We start from the raw sequence: 18409 nt of genomic DNA on the forward strand, positions 1-18409 counted from the left end.
TCACCCATCACTCTGCTGCCGGGACTCACAACGGCTGGAGGGATGGTCCAGCTGCAGGCTGTGGTTTGTGATCTTGAAAGTCAAGGTCAGCGTGGAGAACCGCAAGGACGCCGGGACCAGAAGCTGAAGACAGTCACTGGTCAGTTCTGTCATCCTGAACAAGACGTTTCAACTCCTAGGATTTCTCACTGTTGGTCAGAGCTTCTCAAACTTGAACATGCGTGTGAATTACCTGAGACCCTTGTTAAAATGCAGATTCTGACTGAGTAGGTCCGGCCGGGCCTGAGATTCTGCATTTCCTACAGGCTCCTAGGTGATGCTGGTGTTGCCGGTCCCCAGACCATGCCGAGTGGTGAGGGACTAGATGACCTCTAACCCCTTGATGGATCTAAAACATCCGAAGGCAGGCATGATGGTTTTATTTTCCGAACACGGAGGTTTCTATTAAAGCGCTCAGTCTCTCCTCGCCTCTCCATTTAGGTCATGTCAGTCACTATCACTTGCCTACATGAGAAAGACCAAAAACCTATGGTCCCAGGCCTGACTTTCCCCCTTCAATCCATTCTTTTGTATCAAATTATCTACTTCACATCTCCACTTACATGTCCAAGTCCTAAAACTGAACGCACGACTATCTGGCGTATCTGCCCTACTTTGAATGTTCCCAATGCCAGTAGACGGAACCTCCATCTGCCAAGGTGCTCAGCCGAAAAGCTGGGAGGAAGCCTCCCGTCTCTCCCTCTCGCCACCACTCCCTCCCTCCGATCAACGCCCAGGGTCCACCAACTCTCTTTCCTAAACAGTTCTGGCCTCGTCTCTCCTTAGCAACCGATACCGGCAAGGTCTCACGACATCTCATCACACCAAGCTTGAACACACCATTTCCTTCTCCTAGATTCTAGAACATTCCCACACCACCTGGAAAATCCCCATTCTCCCATTAGATATCAGCTTAAACCTAATTCCTCAGGGAAACCCTCCTGAGCCCCCAACCAGAATAGGGGTCCTGTTCACACCCCGACTCTTAACATACTTGGCTCATTTGGAGTTACTGCCGTGTGTCTCTCCCACCCCCAGAAACAGGGACATGCTTGTTGGTGTCATCCCCAGGTCGTGACTGAGTGCCTTCACGCGACAGGCTTCATGATTTCTCTGAGTCCTCCCGTCAGCTGCCCCAAGACCCCTGCCAGTAAGACCTTATTTTTCCTCAGAGTGGGATTCCCATTTTTAATTCCACTTCCAGGATGAGTACCGAGTGCTTTCTTTGATTTGGAGCATCTTCTGCAGGAAGGAGGGGAGATATTTCAAGTTCACGTGGTGTTAATCGACCAGTAAAGGAAAGTCCCTGCCGGCCCCCACTTCCAGTGAAAACAAGGCAGCACTCGAAGCCACAGAGAAGCTGAACCGGGGAGAGAGACCACAGCGAAGGGGCATCCACGTGGGAGCCCTGCAGGACAAGCTCCTGACTTGAATTCTCCCAGACTGCTACAGATGTGAAGGCACTGCCCTCAGCGGCCGGGAGACACCTTCAGAAAAAAGTGTCTGTGGGAGGGAGGTAACCATCTCCCCAGCGCCCACATTCCTGCATGTGGAGTAAGACCTGGGGGGAAGTCGTACTTGAGTCAGAGGGCGGGGTAAGAGTTAAATGCTGTGTGAGCACGCTGTACAGCAGAGCATCACTCAGGTCTAACAGCAGCGTTAGTCATAATCCAGGGCCGTGGGAGATCAACCCCGACCCTACTGATCCAGGGTCTGCAGTTAGCACTGGGGCTCCCCCCAGCCAGGCCCATCAGCCCAAAGGCACGTCTAGAGGGCAAAGATGTGCAAGAGGTCAGGGTAAAGACCCAGAGCTCTGAAGAGGCACAAAAGCCAGCCCAATTTGGTTAACAAGTAGAAGCTTATCTACCTTATTTGAATTTTAGGAGCATGGGGAACTCCATCTTCCCAAAGTGTTTTATCTGCCTCAGGGGAACTCTTAAATCCCATTATCAGATCCATTGTTTTCATCTTTATCCAGCTAAAGTCACAGGCCATTGTTGTGCAAGTGTTCCTGTGAGGTACCATGGGCCACGTATATTGTAAGGCAAACAGTCCTTTCGTCCTGTCCTTACGTTTGCTCTAAGGAAGTGGGGATCCCTTAGGAATGAAGAGAAAAGGGGATTACATTGAGGGCCCCCAAGCTGGAGGATGTAGAGAGTCCTCTAACATATCAACAAAGTATATTAAATAAAAACAAACCCAAAATCAGCACCTAACCCCTTAATGCTTTGAAAATGCTGGGTTATACCAACTTCTGAAATCTTCCCCAACATTATCACTGTGTATGAACTTGGGAACTGACTTTTTCTACTTATCCTCCTTTCTAAGTCACATCTCCGAAGGCTACAAATGTAACAGAAGGCGTTGGGGTGTGGAGAGGGACGAGGGGTGGGGCCACCGGAGACATGATGACCAGGTCTAATGACCGTGCTTGTTAAAACGGGACCGTTCCACAGAAACTCTGCCAACCAGCCTCCTTGAAGTTGTAAAATTCCACTGAAAATGATCCTTTATAAAACATCTAAATATCATACATGGTAGCAAAGTAAACTCCAAAACACACAACCTCAAAATTCTAAAAGAGAAGTAGGTGCTGTGCAGTAGCAAAATCAGGCAGTAAAGGGACGTTACCATCTGGTTACAGGCTCCAGAAGTAAAAGTGAACTGGAAAATATCCCGTGTGATCGTTCACGCGAAACACTCACCTACTGTCCCCACACGGTGTTTGTTATACTCATCACCGAGAAGCAGATCCATTCATGCTGTGGACTCGAGCTCTATATTTGCTTTTATTCATTTATATTATATGTATAAATTATATTTATTGAGCACTTCCTATACTGTGTGAAGATTCTTCCACACATTATCTCGTCGAAGACTGCATAAAATCCCATCGAGTGGATATTACAGTTATTCTCAGTTTACAAAAAAGGAAAGTGAGGCTTAGAGAAGTAAAAGGACTTGCTCTGGATAAGAGCACGGATTTGAACCCAGTTCTGGAGCTGATAAGCCCAGCCACCACACCGCAGGGCTTCCCCAATGCCCGCACGTTCAGACCAGGAGGCTCACGCCCAGGAGAATGACTCCACTAGTCTTAGGAAAGACCCCATGAGGCTGAGCCGGCGCTGGGACGGAGCACGTCCCAGCTCCACTGCCGGGAAACGAGCTTACCACGCACCATTCTCAGGGCACATCTGAGAGCTACTGATTGGAAGTCACATCAACCCACCTCCCAAAGGGAAGACGACAGAGAAACCAATTGTGTAAAGTTTTATATACGTACATCTGGTCATTTCTGCCTTTCTTGGAGGCTTGTTTATAACATTTTATAATGCAGTATAAGTTGTGAATTTTAATTGTTCATTAATATATATAAACTTCAATCACAAAACATTTAAAAATGGTCTTTAATGCAGACTTCTGTCAGATCAGCCACCTGCATCTCCTTGCTCTCTGAGCCACACCTGGCTGCAGGTACAGAATCACTTGTAAAGCTTCTTAAAAAAACACGCACGCCCAGGCCCCACTCCCAACTCGCTGAACCAAAAATTCTGGGAGTGCCCTCAGTGCTTCTGTGATCTTATCAAGTTCTACAGGAGTCACAGACAGCAGGGCTGAAAATCCCTGCTTTCAATCGATGAGGACTGACTTGGCAGTTTGATAACATCACACAGAAGTTCACGAAAACCACCCCCTTTTTCCTAGACCTTGCTTACTGATTTGCCAGGCAATGAAGGCGGCGTGGTGCCTCGAGTTACGTACTTCACCTAGCTTAGGATCTCCCACTGTCCTGTCACCTCCTCAACAGACTGGATGTACATAAAGACGGACTGAGAACCTGGGGTCACTATTGCACTGTTTCATGCTTTAGATCTTTGAAAACATAAATAACCCTTTGACACTGCCAGAAGTCATTTTAGTTTCAAAAGGAGTTGATAAGCCCCACCCTCACCCACCCTACTACAGCACTTCTGTGCAACACTGAGTCAAGAGCGCTTCACCAACTCACCCTCCTGGGCTCAACTTTAACCAATGTAACATCTTCTCCTGGCACAAGCTATTCCCCTCTGGCAGACCTCCCTCGGGCTGAGCCCTCTCACCTCTGGCCTGGGCAGTAAGGACCCAGCCACTGACACTGCCTGGTGAGGAACCCCACGCACCCAGGGCCTGCCACTGTATTTTTCCTTTGGCTCTGAATCTCTCCTTAACTGTAGCCTCAGCTAAAGAACTCGAGTAAATATTGGGAGCAAAATTTACAAGAACGTCATAAAAAAACAAAAAGCCCCAAAGATGGCAATTTTGAAAATTTAATTGGAAAGATAATCAAATAAACTATAGTCTTTCAAACAGACAAAACGTATGGAATACCTACATGGCCTTTCTACCTGTGGCAACCTGAGAAACCCTCGAGCATCTTTCTAGATGAGACGACGCTGTCAACCGCGCCCCTGACAGCATGACCCACGGCCACCATCTTGCACCCTGAAGAGGAGTACGCGCCACGTGTTTGTCCATTCCACTATTCACCAGGCACTCTGCCCCTGGTTTTCCTGCCCCACATTTAAAAATGTAACTTATTGGCCAACATGACTCCTGCCCCAGTACCCTGCTCCTTCAGAGCCCAGGACAGTGATGTCTGTGAAAGCAAAAGCAAGTGTTTAAGGTTCGGCTCCACCTCCTCATGGCTCTGAGGCAGCACTCCCAAGTTCTACCCCAGAAAGCAGGGGATCTGTGAGATGCTGAAGGGGAAATTTGCACATATGAATTCCCACCCCTCTAACTTTTTAATAAAGGCTACGCCCTCAAGGTGGGAAATTATGGGGGGAAAAAAACCCCACAACTGTGTTTTCAGGTAAAGCAGCTGCATATTGAAACCAGTGGGGTTTTAGTACCTAGTAATTGTGTATGTGTTTAAATCAGTGTTATAGTTGGAAAAATATCGTTCTTTTTGTCTTTGAGGAAGATTTAAGGTAAGAAATAGGAAAAAACTGACAGCGACAAATACCTCGTGCTCTCTGCGTTAAGGTGAATGTTATTCCCAAAGTTACGAGGCAGGAACCCGCTGGCTCTTTACCTCTTCTCACTGCGAGCAGCTGAAATCTGGGACCTTGGCCATCCACAAGGCCAGAGACACACACACACAAAGCGATGGACCACTTACCTTACTCAACGAGTCTTCCGCAGAAAACAGCCAGAGCTTTAAACACGGGAATGTGCAAACATTACTAGTAGAGAGCGAAAGCCAGCTGCCGTCCACAGGATGGTTCTCAGTGGACACAATGACAGGGTACCGTTATGCATTAAGAGGAATGATGATGAATAAAATAAGCTGTTTTCTTAGGGTTTCTTTTTTTGTTCTCTGTTCTAAAATTACTTGCTGTACGTTTTCAGCCCAGGAAACAAGTCTAGAGGAGATCCACGGTTAAGAAAATGAGAACGCCTGCTCCACTCTTTCTGACACCAAAGGCTTCCCAATGGCGGGTCACCAGCCCATTCTAAGGAATCTGAACACGGTCTCAGTAACCAAAGTTGGTTTCTCCTCCAACCTTCATCTTAAAATTTCAAACTTTTTTCATGTACGGCACTAACTTCTGTATCTGGAATGAACTATCTAATCTATTAGGTATGGCCATCACTACAAAAACCGATATAAGAATGAGTACTGAACTCGTATTCTAAGCGATAGCAAAGGCAGACCAAAAGGAAACTGGGGAACTGAGCTAGAAACTTGGCTCTTGCTATCTCGCCTGTGTATTTGGTTAATGTATTTCCTTATTATAAGACTCATTATCACAGTAAGTTGAGAAACACAGAAGCTGGAAAAGAGTGTACAGTGGCAAACGCAGTAGTACTTTCGTGGGCCTTATAGAATTATTGCAGCCTTAATGATTTTTTACATGTAGTTCTAATATTCATTAAATATAAGGCTAGGTTTTTGGAGTCTGATACCAAAAATGTGCCATGTACCTTAGTAAAATGCTCAGATCCTAAGAAAAAACTAAATGAACTTTTCCTTTCTTAGATGTGGTAAGTTTAACTTTAGGTAGCCAACCTGAATTTTACAGAATCACACAATTTTTTAAGTTTTTTTGCCTTCTGAAAGCCACCTTAATATATACTCAAGCAGATTAATTTATAAAAAGAGCTGACTTTAGGTTATAAATGAATTCACTGTGGCAGGAATTCTAAACTTTGTACAAGAGGTCCCTGATAAGCCCCCATACAATGATCTGGGGAAGGAGAAACAGTATTACTTCTATTTCCTCTTGCTTCCAAAGCAGGTCAAAGCCTTGTAGAGAAAATCATCTAACTGTCACATCCATTCTAAACACTACTAACTACTAGCACTTCGAATCAGAGATAAACTGTGAATATAGTAACCATTCATATAAAGAATCAATTTTAGAAATCAAAATGATCTGTTAAACCTCCAATTTTACATTTCGAGATTTTTGAAGCCTCTGTCGATGCAACACTTTTCCTTTTTAAACAACTGACTAAACTTACACTCAGTCCACCTACCAGCCCAGTACCTGGGCCAGGTTAATTGCATAGGAAGATTTTTACTATGTTTACATTTTTCTTAAATTACTCTTAAAAAAGCATAGTAAAGAGTCTGAGGACAAATTATTCAACTGTTTATCATACATAAGACCGCATGACTATAATACAAAGGGGGCTCTTTTTCATTGAACGTTACAATATACACAGCAAGTCCGGACCAGATCTTACAATCTGCACACAGGTATTTAACCTTTTCCATGCTGTTTATGTTTACAATGCACAGAAGTCCTGTAACCAAACCGTGGAGTAAAGCACACAAAACTGGACTGTAACGTAACACAGCATCAGAAGCATTGGGCTTTATCATCTCCTTTACGTAAGTAGCGGTTTAAAAACGGCTTTCGTTTCTTGGTGCTTGCTAAGATGTGGCAACCAGCACAGAAAAAAATGACCTGACCATGAGATACCTTCACCTTATACTCCTACACAGCAGTAACTACTGAATTCCTTGTGATATTGCTATACTCAAGATGATATCCTTTTATTCACTGTAAACCTTTATGAACTACTAACTTCCAAAATCATCCACAGGCTTGACATTTAATTACAAAATAAATATGGACTTCCTGATTAACAGAAAAATTTTGTGGTTTATAAAAAACGGATATTTTTCCAAGTTTCCATTCACATTCACAGAGTTTTAAGCCTTTCTTTTTGTCACTGTTGACATACAAAAACCTGCTTGTGTTCAGAAAAAATTGACCTAGTCAGCCACATGGAATTGACCAATAAAAAGTAACATGGTGTTCTGCTGAGTTGCTTTGAACAGGGTTACCGGCAGAGGTAGATTACTGCTTCTCTTCTAGGCTTCTTTTGATTCTGGACAGGTAAATTACTTATGTTCCTTCTCCCAATTCAACCGCTCAAAAGTATTAACACCCTAAAATTGGTCAATTTAAAATGGGAACACAAATTTAGCAACTGCCAGACTGTGTTACATTAAGGCAGCAGAATCTCAACACTAGGCACCTGTTAAACACCAGCCTGTTCACGTCAGGTCACGCATGAGTTTGCATGATTCCTGCTCAAATTTGGGACCTGTTGGTGCAATCGAGGTCCTGCTTTCAAGTTTACAAGTAGGTTAATCAGGAATACAAGGATCAACTGCTGGTTCCATAGCTTCTGGATCCAGTGTCCCTTTACCTTCAGAAGCCTGAACACATTGAGAATGTACCAGATGTTGTAGTCTTGAATTAGATGTCATCTACTCTGCTCAGCACACAGAGTGCGGTAAATGTATTGGCTATGGATTCGACAACAGTTCCAGTTTTGTTTAAGCAATAGTACAGCCATAATTTTCAACTGACATTTAAAAACGGTCTAGTTACGCCTTGTGTCAAAGTGCAGAACTGCTACATTATTGGTTACAGACATCTATGTGCTATAAAAACAGCTTTGGTACAATAAATTATCAAAAAAGAAAATAAATTTTTGTAAAATTCACAGCATAATTGTGAGGCAAAAAAGCAGTCACATAAAATTCTGCATTTTTTAAAAATGTTCAGGATGAACAGAAGACATCTTTGTGCAGAAGAAATGGTGGAGATACCACGTGCCGAGAAAAAGCAAAAGAAAAAAGGAAAAAGCAGGAAGGGACACAGCTGTAGCTATTTCCATCAAAGCAAACCACTACTTCTGTGACCTTCAACCAATAAGGAAGTCAACTTTATGACACACGCAAAGTGACCTTGCAATACCTTACAATTAGTGGGTCACAAAAGTCTATTTTAAAAGAAAGGCCTCTTGAATTACCCATTCTCTGTGTTTTCAGCATTAAGGACTGTCTGCAAAAGCATGTCCAAAAGTGATTGCATCTGAAATGGTAGGCTCTTCTAATTTCGAGTCCAAATCCATAAGGCCAAAGGTTATCCCAAAGACCACCACTCAGACCTCCCCAGGACTGGCCGCGACTGACCCGTTGATTGCTTCTCAGTGCACCTTGGTTAGGAGACCAGTCACGTTCCACTACTATCTCACTGTGGCCTCTCCAACAGGAGACCCACAGGATCCCATGTAATTGCTGCTTCGCTCCTCAGTAGGTTCAGACAGGAGAGTTCTGATCCCCGCCACTTAGCATGCTCACTGTGCCTTACAAACTCCAACACACCGTCCCTTCCACACAGCTGAAGGTGATGTTTGTGTAAGCTGGAGGTCCCTCTTCCTTACAGTACTGCATTTCCGTGCCCAAGTGTGTTTAGAGGACTTAAAACCCCAAATTTCCCACCCCCCACCCAAAACAAAACAAAAACAAAAACAAAGGAAAAAACAAAAACAAAGGAAAAAACACCCTCATGGGGCCCTTTATGCAAATTATGTGCCGTGCCTTTTTATTTTAAACTTAGTTGGCAAATGACCAAGACCAACATCTGAACATTAACTTTTGTGGAATAGAAAGACAAAAAACCCCACTATGACTGGGATGTGGCAAGTAAAACGGGGGAGGCAAAAAGAGGACACCTCTGAGCTATCCATGACGATGGGTTTGGACATGGCTCTTTTAAAAACTTCATTGTCCCTTTGCAATCTTTTCAAGTTAAAAAAAAAAAAGTCAGCTTTGCCCTCTGGTAGCGGTTCAGTGTGTTAATCTCCTTCTGATTCAAGCAGCTTTGCACTTTGTTTTTTGGAAAAAAACACCACTTCTATAAAAACACACAAGAAACAAACTCAAGTTTCAATTTAGTCACGAGCTAGCTACAGGACTCTGTTGCACACAAACTCCTGTCATGGGGGACTCTTCTCTATCAGCCCCTTGCCTCATTGTCAGATGTCCTTCAGTCATGTAATGTGCAGGACCTGTATTAGCAGAAAATTGGTAAGTTGGATGTCCAGCTATGCCAGTCTCTTGGCGGGGATTGGAGTAGACGGTTAAATTAACGTCCATAGCTCCATTCTGTCCAAAGTCCAAGGTATTAGCAGCCACTGGGCGATTCTGGTAGGCCTGATTGCCTTGATTACCAGTAGAGGAGGAAGATGTAGAGGAAGAAGTAGTTGAGGAAGACAGGGATGTCATGGAGTGGTGACTATGGCCAACCTCCATAGAATCCTGGGTAGAGGAGCTATTCGTTGGAGAATTGTAGACCCTTGGCCTGGTCCGGTTACCCAACGCTTGTTGTCCATGGTGGTGGTGGTGGTGGTGGTGGTGGTGATGGTGATGGGAACTGTTTCCATGGTGATGATGCAATGCATTCTGCTGAGGGGCTACATGAAAGGTTGTTTCTTGAACGGGATGAGTTTCAACAGTGACTTGTGTAGGAGCTTCAGTGCCTGACCAACCAAGGGGAGCAGGAAATTGCTGACGCACCTGCAAGAACAGATTTGAAAAGGATTTATTCAGAGCACTGTTTCCAAGATTTAATCTTCCATCCAAGCTGTGACACTAGCATTTACACTAATTAGAGAGAGGAGGTTTTGAAACTTTTAATGTGTTAGACAATTCTATAATACAAATTCCAAATACGATCAAGAGAAAAATAGTTAACTATGAAAGCTGCAATTTTCAGCAAGTTATACCCATAAATAGGCTCATGTATTTCACTAGCCATTTTCTTTCCTTGGGAGCATTGTTTATTGCCAGAGGTCAATAAATTTTTTCGGAAAAGGGCCAGAAAGTAAATATTTTTGACAGGTCCAAAAGGGGTTACTTTCCCCTAAAACCCCTCCTTTTTCTCCATCTTTCTTGTTTCAACAGAAGCATTCCTGCCCATCCAGACATCCAACAATTCCTCCATCCAAACCATGAGCAAGTACTACTGACTCAACCTTCAAAACAGAGCCCAACCCTGGCCTCTTTGCTCTATCTCCACTACCATCGCTCAATCCCAGGCCACTATCACCTCCTGCCTAGACTAATACAACAGCCTCCTAAATCAACTCCCAGCTTCCATGCTTGCCTTTTTCTAATCCAAAGAGTAGCAAGAATAATCTTTTTACAATGTAAATCCAATCACTATCCTATTTAAAATCCTTTACTGACTTCTCATTGGACTTAGAAAAACACAAGAATCCAAAATCCATACAATGGTCTACATAATCTGGCCAACACTCACTTCTCCCACCTTTTCCTCTAGCCATCCTGCCTCTTGCTACCTAGGTTCCAACCACACCAGGTCTTTGCTGGTCAGTATCTTCCAAATGCCTCAGGGCATTTGTACTTAATGTTCCCTTCTGCCTAGAATACTCTGATTTCTAATTTTTGCTTGGATGTCTCTTTCTCACAATTTTATTTCCAGAGTCTTCCCTGACCACTCTGGCTAATGCTGTCCCCACTCCTGCGGCAGAGGCTACCAGTTGTCCACAAAAAATATATTCTTCTTCCTGAGCATATGGGCTGCACTACACTTTCCAGCCTCCCGTGCACTTAGGTATGACCATGTGACTAAGTGTTAGTCAAAGGAATGTGAATGAAAGTTTCTATGTCCTGGCCAGACCTAGCTCACAAAATACCTCCCAGGTCTTTCTGCCTACTAGATGCAGCAGACAACTAGGCCCTAAGGGATGGGAGAGCCACAAGATGGTAGGAGAGCTCAGGACATGGCAAAAAGCCATGCCACTAACCTGAAAATCCACTCAAGATTATTATATAAAAAGAAAGAAGGAAACTTCATACTCTTTTTCTGAGAAAGATTAGCGCTGAGCTAACTACTGCCAATCCTCCTCTTTTTGCTGAGGAAGACTGGCCCTGAGCATCCATACCCATCTTCCTTTACTTTATATGTAGGACACCTACCACAGCATGGCTTTTGCCAAGCGGTGCCATGTCCACACCCGGGATCCAAACTGGGGAACCCTGGGCCGCTGAGAAGCGGAACATGCAAACTTAACCACTGCGCCACCGGGCCGGCCCCAGAAACTTCATACTCTTAAAGCTACCATATTTTTGAGTCTACCTGCTACCAATGTGGCTTACTCAAATTATACATCCCACCCAACAAACAGCCATTCTCTACCACATTCTCCTGTCTTATCAATTAATGGTACTTGCAATTTCTATTCTTCTGATTCATTGTGTCACTGAATGCTCTAGGAAGGCAAAGCCTGTGTCTCTATCACCAGTGGTGAGCACAGACCATTAAATATTTCCTCAACAAAGACGCCCTAAGAAATAAACTTCAAGAAATACTACTGAAAACAATCCAGTAGAAAAGCACACAGAAAGTTCTCAGAAAATACTAATGGTTCTTAAACTATGAAGCTACTCAAACTCACGCATAAGAAATAAGCAAAATAAAACAATACTCTGTCCAATATCATTTTTCATTTCAGACTGATCAAAGATGATCACCCTGACTGCTTCTCCAGACTCTGTTAGTGGGAGGTGAAATCGGTAACACTCTATGGAGGACAATTTGGCAACAGATATCAAAATAACAAAGCACACGGCTCTTTGATCCCGCAATTTCACCTCCAGGAATTTGTATCGCACATAAATTGCATGTGTGTGAACAATCTATCTGTAGGGTTACTTGTTACAGCATTATCTACAATAGTAAAAAAGATCAGAAATAAGCTAAATGTCCACTAACAGGGAGCTACTGAAATGACTTCAAAATATCTGAACAATGGAATGCTGTGTGACTGTAAAAGAAAAGAAAAACCTCTCTATATACTGATATAGAAGGAGCTCCAAAATATAAATTAAAAAGCATGTGTAAAACACGTAAAAACAAACCAAGATGTGAAACAGTGTGGGTATGCTACTATTTGTGTACAAAGGTTAGGTAAAGAATATATATTTGCATTGAATATATATTTATACTTGTATATGCATAAAGTATCTCAAAAAGGATACAAAAGTCTCGACAGTTTAGAAACTGGGCGGCCAGAGAACAGGAATGGAAGACTTCACTGAATCCTCTTTTATATTTACTTATTTTTTAACAATGTGCATATAACTAATATTTACAAACTAAATAAAAAAGGATGAGACCCAAAAAGGCAAAATATTAACTTCTGTTAAATACAGATGGGAGGTACACAAGGGTCTTATGTTACTCCTGGTACATTTTTATGTGTTTTCAGTACCTGATACATTTGGAAGGAGGAAGGTTGGAAAGAAGGAAGGAAGGTTGTTCTAAAAATTAGGGAAAACCTCTGGGAGTGATAGTGAACTTAAGACCTGGAGTATAAATAGTAGTGACGCAAGCAGAGAGGGAGGAAAAGCACGCTCCTGGCTGAGCACAGCAAATGTGAGAAATGTGAAAGAGAACATGATATATTCCAAGAAAATAAAAAACTCCAGTAAAACTAGAGCGAACAAAGAGGAGGAAGGATGGCTTGGGTAGGGGCCAGCTCACGGCAATCACTGAGACCTTTGTAAGAATCTACATTTTAAATACAAAGGAAAGCCAAAAACTGGTTTAAATTAGGAAAAGCCAGATCAGATTGCTTTACTGAACATTCACTGGACTGCGGAGAAGAGAATGGTGTTGACGGGTGAATGGAACTAGACACTGGAAAACCAGTTCGAATGTTCTTAATAATAAGACAGGCTAGAGGTGGTTGCAACAAGGTATTTAGGATATTTAGAATCCACACAATTTACTATTTGATTGAATGTGGGGGATGAGGGGGAGTGGAGTCAAGGATTAACTCCCTAGCCTGCAGGTGTATGACTTGAGCAATGGCTGAATTTAGGGCCATCTGTACAAAAAATAGACAAAGCAGAGAGCTACAATGGAGGTAAAAATGATGACGCCAGTTTACATGACGCCTTTGCAGTGTCACGCTGTGGACACTTTCAAAGTGATATTTACAGCAATCCATTCGAAATAAAGGCCCTAGAGCTCACGAGTGAAGCCTAGATCAGAAAGATGTCGAATGACTTACCTCAGGATGGCGCCTGCAGAGGTAAGAGCAGTGAGGGCAACAGGAAGTGAGCAAGGCCAGAAGAGAAAGGGACACCTTGAGGAACACCCATTTTCACACGGCAAGTAGAAGAGGAGAATTCAAACAAGGAGAGAGTGTAGGGAAGGTCAGAGAAGTAGGGGAAATGAGGGGCCTCCTGTCAAGGAAACCAGAGGGAGAGCTTCAAAGAGAGGGGAGAAGTCAACACTGTCCAGGTGGATAAGGAATGAAGATAAGCAACGGAGCGTGCGCTGGACTCCTCACTAACAATCACTGGTGACACTGCGAGAACGGCTTCCTGGAACTGGGAGGCAGCCCGCCTGGAGCAGGCTCAAGAGTTCTTAAAGGGTAAAGAAATACAACTCACAGGTAGCAGAAATGTAGGGTGGGAAAGACACAGGCCAGGAAAGGTTTTGCTTGAGATCCGAGAGACCTGGGGATGAGGAGATGCAGACAGGAAGAAAGAGCGGGCAGAGGAGGACAGGCAGCACAACAGGAGCCAGAGGCTGAGTAAAGGGCAGAAGAGGGGGCAGGGGACTCAGGGGGGCTGCCGTCAGGCGAGAAGGAACCACTGCCCCTACTGAAAAAGGGGCAGAAGAGCAGTGGGCAAGCACATGCGTAGGCTGGACGAGGGATCTCGCGATGATACACAGCAGAGGTGCTCCTGTCTGAAGGTTATTCCTTACACAGCAAGCAGTGAGTGAGAACAGAGGAGGGGAGATGAAAGATCTCCAAGAAGAGCAGAAAAGCTTGAAACAACTATTAAAGAGAACGAGAGAGAGAGGGGATGACCTGAGAACCATGGAGGATAGCCCAGAAGAGGCAGGTGACTATTAAGGAACAGGGGTAACAGTGCACCCGCACGTGTGGCCCTCGCCAGCAGCACGCAGCAGGCCCAGCCACGAGAACCGGGAGGGATATTCACCAACTTCAGTTTACTTCACTCATCAAAAACACACTGGTCTCTCATTATAAAACTCCATAGCGCAGCACTCAGCATGAACTAACTTCTTATTTCACAAAGAGTATTTAATAAATATTTTTACTACCACCACCTGCTTCCCTCCAGTGGGAAAAAAATCTACTTAATTAGGTACCTCCTCTTCTTTAACAGGTGTAAAAAACAAAGAAAGAAAAAGCCTCCAAAAAAACCCAAAAACAAAAACAAAACGTGTAGGTTAAAATCTAACAACAAACTGATTCCGAGTCTAGGATTATCAGTGATAAAAGCTCACAGGGGGCAGCAGAAAGCAGTAATGAGGCCACGAGCCTGGGAACGTTCCTTAGCCCACGAAACCTCAGTTCCCAACAGAAAGTGAAAATCCAAACAGCGTAAGGCTCAAATTCCTGCTGCAGCAAATGAGATACACAGGAAAAAACCATTTGGAGCAATGGCTGCTATGCACCCAATGAACGTTAGCTATTTCTAAACAAGGAGGGAAAAACTGTAAGGATGTGCTTCTTCGGTTTGAAGTAAGTAAGTTAGAATTCCTTCTAAATGAAAAAGGTACGAACCTTTACACTAATGACATACTCATTCTCAACGCACTTGGCAGCCAACACCACTGACCCTGGGCAGGGCAGGGCAGGGCAGGGGACGCGCATCAATGGCGCTGTGCAAGCTCACCTGGGGACTGTGTGTCTCACAGTCCATGGCCTGGACGGCGGCCGTGAAGTGCCCGCCACTGTGCCGATGCTGGTGCGTGGGATCCGACCTGGCTCTCCCACTGTTGCTTGTCCCCGATGATCCACCTTAAGTATCACAACACAATACAACTAATGAGTTTAAAGTTAATTTTGCTCAAGTATATATTCTAAAACTGTAACAAAAAACTGGAAGTATGTCACAAAAACATCTATATTACCCTGAAAGTGTATCATAAAGTCACCGAGCCTTTGACTGAGTTCTCTCACATCAATCACTGAACTAAAATATGACCAAGTTTGGTTAAGTTGGGGGAAAACTCAAGCATGGGGACAACATATTCCCATTTAAAAAACAATTACAAGTTTTGCTTAATAAAGAGTTTTGATTCCAACTCCCAAACAGAATTGATAACACGCACAGTTACGAACTGGAGCTTTTGGGGATGTGACGTTTTTACTAACTACAAAAAACTGATTTAGATAACTCCTCCCCGCCCCATTAAGAAATTTTAAAATAACCCCCACTTTGTAAAGAAAACAGTAAACACTTCAAAACCTCCTCTCATATCCAAAGGACAGACCTGAGCTTGAAGATGTACTGGAGGTGGTCCCCGAGGACTGTGACTGCTCCATTGCAGGACTTGTGGATACACTATTACTCGTATTTGTACCTTCATCAGCTGTTTTCTTGAAAAAACTGTGCTGCAGGGCATAGTAAGGTTGAATTCGAGTTTTGGGGTCATAATCAAGCATCCTTAAAATGAGGTCTTTGAACTTCAAGTAGTCAGCTACCGTATGACCCGACTCCCCAGCACGACGCCCACCAGGTCCTCCTGTTTCTACTCCAAGAATATTATGAAGCTTACGGGTTCCTGGTGGTTTATACTCCTAAAGAGAAGAAAGACAAAAAGGCTTTCTCTAAATTTGATAGAAACATAAAAGCCTACATAACTTAACTTTAAATATGCTTAAATATATTACATGTTGAGGCCTTTATTAAAAAGAACGCTTTATAGTTAGACCCTCTGTATTTTCACACATTACTATTCTAAATGCACTTATAGATAGAGAAATTCGAAATAATTTTGAGACCAAAAGTGACTATAAAGATCACCTAGCACAGGGTCAGCAAACTACAGCCTGGCCCAGGGCCTATTTCTGTACAGCCTTAGCTATGACTGCTTTCTATATTTTTAAAGGTTGTAAAAACAAACAAACAAAACCAAATAAGAACACGCACAGCAGCCCACAAAGCCTAACCCACTCCTATCTGGTCCCCAAGAAGAAGGTGTGCTGAGCTCCGCCCCAGCCAGCGCTTCTGAGCCTCTTTCCCGCCCAGGGCACCGAGGACCTGGGTGCACTTCCCTCGGTGACAGTGCTCACTAACACTGTGGTGATTGCTCCAAGTAAAGAACCACTGGTCTAACCCTGCCTGCTCACATTCAGATAATGAAGCTCAAAGTAAATTATTTATGCCTCCCCCTTTAGAAAATATGTTTAACAACACAGTAACACGTGTTGAGATTTTCTGAAGACTCACTTTTTAAATAGTAACAGTATAACCTTTAAAGTCCCTAGGAATATTGAATTCATTCAGAATAGCATCACTGGATTTTTTCTTCTAGCTACAATGTAGAGAATTTGTGAGACCATTTCTCTCACTCCAAAAGCAGGAACAAACGAGCAGGTAAGCCACAAAATCAGTGCCTTTTTAAAAAAAACAACCAGAATTAACTAAATTCTAGAAAATGAAAAGCCTTTCCTAGGAGAGAAGAGATTCATGGTGGGAGAAGGAACAAATGCCATCGATCTAGGTAAGGAGAGCCCAGCCCGACTCTGAGCAACTTCTAACAGCTACACTGGACAGGCTGCAGCATGTGGACAGGCAGACGGGCCCACATATAGAGCCCCCGGGCCACTGCAAGGCAGCAGGTAGGGCAACGGGATGGACAGGGAGTGCCTGAGGCACAAAAAGTCAGGAGTTGGCTGCTGGCTGGGAAAACAATGTACAGAGATCTCTCTAATCTCCACAGATACTGCTTAACTACGAACACAGTGGAGAACAGAACCTAAGTCAAGCAAACCAACAAACAAAGCCCAGATTCAGCAAAACTATAAGAGAGGCAGACTCAGTCCCACACCAGCAGCCTCACAGAGTAAGAGGCAAGCCTCTTTCCGAAGGGAAATAAGATTTACGCCCAAAGAACAACAGGTTAAAGAATTTAGTTCAAAAAGAGGACAACATGTGCGAACAGATGGGGGATTGAGAAAAGAAAATGAAGACTTTTCTTCTTTTTTTCTTTTTAAAAAAAAAGGATAAATGGAAATTCTGGAACTAAAAATTGCAGTATTAGAAATGAAGAATCCACTTAATGGTTTTAACAGCACACTGGACACAGTAGAAGAAAAAACATCAATGAATTAGAAGACATAGCAAAGAAATTATTCAAACTAAAACAAAAAAGAAAACATAATGAATAAACCAGAGACCTCTGAGATAAGCATTATCACAAGCATTTAACTGGAGAATCAGAAGGAGCAGAGAGCAAGACTCAAGCAGAACATTTGAAAAGATGGTGTCTGAGGATTTTCAAAAATTAATGAAAGAGATCAACCCACAGATCCAAGAAACTTAGCAAACTCCAGGGAAAATAAAAACAAATGAAACTACCTAGGAACCTAATAGTCAAACTTCTGAAAAATCAAATATAAAGAGAAAACATCAAAATCAGCCAGCGGGAAGAGGGAGAAACGTATATACAGATAACAATGCTCAGAACAACCACTGACTTCTCTTCAGAAAAAATGTAATGCAGAAAACAATGTGAAAATATCTTTAAACAATGCCATAATATCTTTTCTCCTTTGCTGAAATACCAACCTAGAATTCTATACCCATGAAAAATATCTTCCCCAAAATTAAGGTGAATGAAGATATTTTCAGATAAATGACTGCTGAGAGAATTCATCAGCAGAAGTTATTCACTAGAAAATAAAAAGTTAAAGGAAGTTCTTCAGGGTAAAAGAACATAACACCAGATGGAAGCCAGGAATTACAGAAAGGAATGAAGAACAACATGGGTAAATAGAAAAGATCTTTTTATTATCTTTGTTTTTTATGTGTTTTTAAATCTCTTTAAAAGTCATTTTTTATTTAAGCAGTCGATGATGTGTTGTGAGGGTGATAACATATGTGGAAGTAACATAACAACAACAGCACACAAGAGATGGAAGGGGTTAGATAAAAGCACCTGGTTATTACATGCCTAATCAAATGACATAATACTATGTGAAGGTCAACTGATAACTTAAAGAT

General features: G+C 43.0%; 1 protein-coding gene across 10 annotated transcripts in view; it reads right to left on the reverse strand.

The window, feature by feature from the left end:
* Positions 1–6661: 6661 nt before the first annotated feature.
* LOC124234272 (dual specificity tyrosine-phosphorylation-regulated kinase 1A) overlaps positions 6662–18409 on the reverse strand; it is a 138260-nt gene continuing 126512 nt past the window's right edge. For all 10 annotated transcript variants that reach the window (XM_046651523.1, XM_046651530.1, XM_046651521.1 and 7 more), the window contains 3 exons: positions 15675–15981; positions 15074–15198; positions 6662–9904 (listed from right to left, as the gene is read on the reverse strand). In XM_046651523.1, coding sequence (XP_046507479.1) covers positions 9284–9904; positions 15074–15198; positions 15675–15981 — 1053 coding nt within the window. In that variant the 3' untranslated portion in view covers positions 6662–9283. The remainder of the gene's footprint in view (positions 9905–15073; positions 15199–15674; positions 15982–18409) is intronic.

Source organism: Equus quagga, unplaced genomic scaffold, assembly GCF_021613505.1.
Source record: "Equus quagga isolate Etosha38 unplaced genomic scaffold, UCLA_HA_Equagga_1.0 73442_RagTag, whole genome shotgun sequence".
Classification (NCBI taxonomy): Eukaryota; Metazoa; Chordata; class Mammalia; order Perissodactyla; family Equidae; genus Equus; species Equus quagga.